The following is a 4,570-nucleotide window of genomic DNA, read 5'->3' on the forward strand; positions in this document are numbered from 1 at the left end:
TTATAAAGTGTATGATTTCTCAAAAATACAGAAGTTCTGCATTTGTCCTGTTTTGAAATCTGTTGTTAAATATATTATTAAAATAATAGTTTCTTTTTTTAATCCCAATCTTGATGAAGCTATTTAAATTAAATCAAAACGATACATCCATAATGCTTCGTTATTTGTTTGTTTATTCCAAATGAAATATAGGCAAATAAATACTAAAACTAAAATGCTTTAAAACTAAAATCAGTCCAAAAAAGCAATTCAGTTTATATTTTGATACGCATATACATTCAAATTGTATTTCAAAAACTAAGCTGATGTTCTTGGGCATTCCTTTTAAACTCTTTGCATGTAATTGTATTCTTTGCTTTTATTTTTCTATATATATATATTCTTACTGTATATGTGTGTTTATTTATTTCTATTTTATGTGTTTGACGAAGCAGACCTGAAACTGTGTTGGTACCCCTTTATTTAATTTAAAGTTGCATCTTTTTTATATTTTGCCACATTATCCAACTAACATGCATTAGCCAAAGAAAATAATTCAATCACGACATAAGCCACAATTACTGTACGTTTAAATCTCTTCAGCGACATATACTCTACGTTTTTATTATTTCTTTGATCCCTTCAACTAATCCAGATTAATTAATTCATTAATTGCACCTCCTTCATCTCGTCCTCCGAATAATCAATTCTTTTATTATCCAAAGCAGCAAACACTCAAAGGATCTGAGCTCTTCCGTTATTCTTTGATGATTGGGCAGCGGCGAACTTCAAAGGGAAAACTCTTCCTTCTGACTGGCTGGAGTTCTGATCAAACTCAATGCAATGATGCCGGTGTGTTCACTTTGCTCCAGGATTCTCCCGTGAGTTGTTTGAGGTGCGCACTTAAAGGGTTCTGGCTCGACAAGGCTTCATCTGAGAGAGTCGTAATGCGCAATGACCCGCTACAAGCTTTCCTTCAGGTGCGTAAAGAGCATTCTCTGAGGCGAACTGTGTGGAACTTATCTTTTAACCGATTTAAAGCATGCATGTTGATTTAGGGGGGTTCGTTTTTCATGCATTAACTCACACTAGCATTTATTCACACAAAACAAGCGCCGGTGTGATTCAGAGCACTCTTATATTGGCTAGGCGTTAGAATAAAGAACATGATTGGAATGCCAATCAATCAAACGCCCGTTTTAAGTATTGATCGTTGATTTCTTAGGATCGGACGCCCAACTCCACCCCAGAATCCATTAAAGGATCCCCCTTGATGTTGCTGGAAGACACCTGTAATCGCATCGGCCGTTCCCGTGCATCCAGCACCATGGAGCACCACCAGCACGTCTCACACGATGGCTCTCCACCAAAGCTCTTCCATCCCTGGAGAAGTGATGCAACTTTCTCACAGCACCTCCAGACCCACTTAAATCCACACCACGAAATGCCACTCACACCCCCGGCGGAACACTACGAGTTCTCGCCCCTAAAGATGTTACCTTGCGCGTCAGCTTGCGCCGCGTCTTACGTACCCACGCACACCGGGCTTTTGGACCAATGGTGGAGCGCCAATCACTCCTCTACACATCAGTTTGAAATCCCCCGCGGGTGGGTTCTGGGCCACCCCGAGCTCGGCCAGTACCAGGCTCAAATCGCCACCCTGTTGCACTCCAAGTCTCGCAGGTGCCGGAGGTGCGCGTGCCCCAACTGCCAGAAGAGCAGCGACGCGCCGGGGAAGAGGAAGCAGCACGTGTGCCACGTGCCGGGCTGCGGGAAGGTGTACGGCAAGACGTCGCACCTGAAGGCGCACCTGAGGTGGCACGCGGGCGAGCGGCCGTTCGTCTGCAGCTGGATGTTCTGCGGGAAGAGCTTCACGCGCTCGGACGAGCTCCAGCGGCACCTGCGCACGCACACCGGCGAGAAGCGCTTCACCTGCCCGGACTGCGCCAAGCGCTTCACGCGCAGCGACCATCTGGCCAAACACCTGAAGACGCACCTGATGCGCAAGAGCAGACCGCTGTTCCCCGTGCTGGATCAAAAAACTCTTCAGCAGAAGTCTTAGATCGNTTTTTTTTTTTTTTTCAATTCGAGCACTCTTTAATTTGGGGCAAGTTGTCACGTTCGTTTGTAAATGTTATGCATATTGATTACAATATTCGTTGGACAAAACAATAATGTGTGTTTGCTGTTTCATTAATCGGTTTAAATATAACAGGAAAACACGTTGTTTGATGTCTTTGAGACGTATTAAGCCATATAGCGACAAAATGCCCAAAAGAGATGAGTTAAGCCAATCATATGTAATATAGAAAGACTTCTAAAAAACGGTAATTGACATTTACCTTCGTTTTCAAAAAGACATAATGCTACTTGGAGGCTATGTCAAAGTGTTTATTTATATTTAACCACCCCAAAAACAAGTGTTAATATTTTTTGTTGTTGTTGTTTAGTTTTTTTGATAACTCGAAAAGTAAAATACTTACGGACCAAAGAAGAGCACCGTTGTGCACAGTTTATTATTTAGAAGATTATTATGTATACTGTATATTATTATTATTATTATTATTATTATTAATAATAATATAATAATACAATTTTATTCTGTAACATATTGTGTAATACAAATATATTGTGTTTGCATTTTGTTTGGGACTGGGGCTAGTATCTTAAGTGTTAAAAGTGAGACGTTCCGTAAGGAGCATGTTGCACACGGATTATTTAGAGGTGACGCCCCCGGTTGCTATAGAAACGAGACGCGCTTTCAGCCGCAAGCTTCCAGCGCTCTCAAACTGCGACGAGGCTTGGGAGTCGAAGAAACTTCAGAAAAGTCTTACTTTAGGTTTGAAATTTGATGTCAGACTCAGTTCTGAAATACAGCCGATAGCCTAGAGCTTTATAAACAATAAATAAAGTTCGCACAGATGAACAGGTAAGAAAGTCATGTATGGCAGTTTAACGTTAAGTTATTAGCCGTTATGTTTTACACGACTAACGTTTTCTGCGTTATTTTACACCGTTTTTACCAGTTTCTTCTTCTTTGGTTTGCTGTGAATATGCAGTAGATTGTGACTGATAGCGATCAACGCTTAAAAAATTCAGCAGACTCTTGAGTTACAGTCAGTACTGTACATAGAGACCGATCTGACTTGGACTGTCAGCTATATATATTACAATAGCATCAGGGCCCTGGCCAGTTAACTGCATTTTAGACATTTGTATGATTCTGATCAATTCGTGTAACTTTATAAAATGGCTTTACCATTTCTTTAACACAAAAAGACCTGTTTATTATTGATGCAAAGCTTACAGTGTGTTGGAAGGCCCTCAGAAGTCTCATCCAAAGTCAGTGAAAAGGTCAGTGTTAGCCTGCATTTGTGTTTCAGTTCGATACTGATATTGTGTCTTCTTTTGTATTAGAAAAGTGTATGAAAGTTGTGCTATTTTAGTAATATGTATGCTTTATTTTAAAGCATTTTTTTTTACACATTTTGTCTTTTTGCTTAAGGAGGTTGCGCCGTTAAAACCAGCGTTTGGCAGCTCAGCAGGTAAAATAATATAACAATTAATAATATCTATTTATAATGACATTTAGCAGCTACATGCACGCGACAGTGGCTTCCTTAAGGCTTATTTCTCTCCTGAAAGAGTTAATGAAATCAACTGCTTTGTTCTGTAGATCCAGAGGCAAACGAATCAGTGGAATGGAAACCGAAGTAGGTTTAAAAGCGTGTTTCTTGGCGACTGCTGTTATATAGCGTGTTGTTTGAATGCTGAGCTCTGAACAATGAAGGTTTTTATAGGATTTGCTGATCTATCAGGTCTTTTCAGGTGTATCAAGCTAGACGATAAATGCGACACACTTTACTTGATGTAAAAAGTGTCCACGTCAAATGTATTAGGTGCTTTTGTTTGATTCTGCGTAGGCACCTCCAACCGAAACTCAGCGGAAAGACAGAAGGACAAGGGCCCTCTGTAAACTCTGAGAAAACAAATACGAAACTCAAAGTCCCGAGTTCCATAAGGTAAATGCAGAAAACGTAATGACCTCAGGCCGACCTTGATTTAGTTTAATCCTCCATTCGAACAGATTTGGAGAAATTTAGCATGCATCGCTCGCTTGCTTTCTTCAGTGAATGGGTGCCGTCAGAACGAGCATCCAAACATCAAAAGCAATTCACACCGTTGCAGTCCATCAATGTCTTGTGAAACCAAATGTTGCATGTTTGTAAGAAAAAAAAAAATGTGCAGGGGGTGTTATTACTTATGTTAATGTTTTTATCGGATGTTTGTGCTCTCATTCTGACGGCACCCATTCACTGCATTTACATTTCTCCAAATCTTATATGGGCTGAGGCTATAAGCTCTTTCTTTAAACCTATTTACTGGAAACAAGAATGCGTGTATACAACATTTTTATTGTTAGTGATCCAGTTTTGGTTTTGTGTGTATAGGCAAACGAAAGCAAGTCCGGGTGAAAAGCCAGAGGCTCGCGATCCTTCTGTAAAGACAGAGGTCAATCCTTCATCAGATACCACACTCAAAGTGCACACTTCCAAGGGGTAAAAACAAAAGCAATAACTATTAGCAACAG

At 40.4% G+C, this 4,570-nt stretch overlaps 2 protein-coding genes across 6 annotated transcripts in view; both read left to right on the forward strand.

Moving 5' to 3' along the window:
• Positions 1-809: 809 nt before the first annotated feature.
• LOC122358222 (transcription factor Sp5-like) lies at positions 810-2,041 on the forward strand. Its single transcript, XM_043258006.1, has 2 exons — positions 810-959; positions 1,205-2,041. Exons 1-2 carry the CDS (start codon positions 927-929, stop codon positions 2,039-2,041), a joined length of 870 nt encoding a protein of 289 aa, XP_043113941.1. The 5' UTR covers positions 810-926.
• Positions 2,042-2,052: 11 nt separating this feature from the next.
• The window catches only part of LOC122357190, a 3,425-nt gene continuing 907 nt past the window's right edge, over positions 2,053-4,570 (forward strand). The window contains exons 1-6 of one of the 5 annotated variants that reach the window (XM_043256470.1): positions 2,053-2,908; positions 3,259-3,333; positions 3,485-3,524; positions 3,656-3,692; positions 3,903-4,001; positions 4,431-4,538. In XM_043256470.1, coding sequence (XP_043112405.1) covers positions 3,274-3,333; positions 3,485-3,524; positions 3,656-3,692; positions 3,903-4,001; positions 4,431-4,538 — 344 coding nt within the window. In that variant the 5' untranslated portion in view covers positions 2,053-2,908; positions 3,259-3,273. Of the gene's footprint in view, positions 3,334-3,484; positions 3,525-3,655; positions 3,693-3,902; positions 4,002-4,430; positions 4,539-4,570 lie in introns of all 5 variants that reach the window. The other 4 variants (XM_043256469.1, XM_043256472.1, XM_043256471.1 and 1 more) reach the window with 4 other exon arrangements.

Source organism: Puntigrus tetrazona, chromosome 14, assembly GCF_018831695.1.
Source record: "Puntigrus tetrazona isolate hp1 chromosome 14, ASM1883169v1, whole genome shotgun sequence".
Taxonomy (NCBI): Eukaryota; Metazoa; Chordata; class Actinopteri; order Cypriniformes; family Cyprinidae; genus Puntigrus; species Puntigrus tetrazona.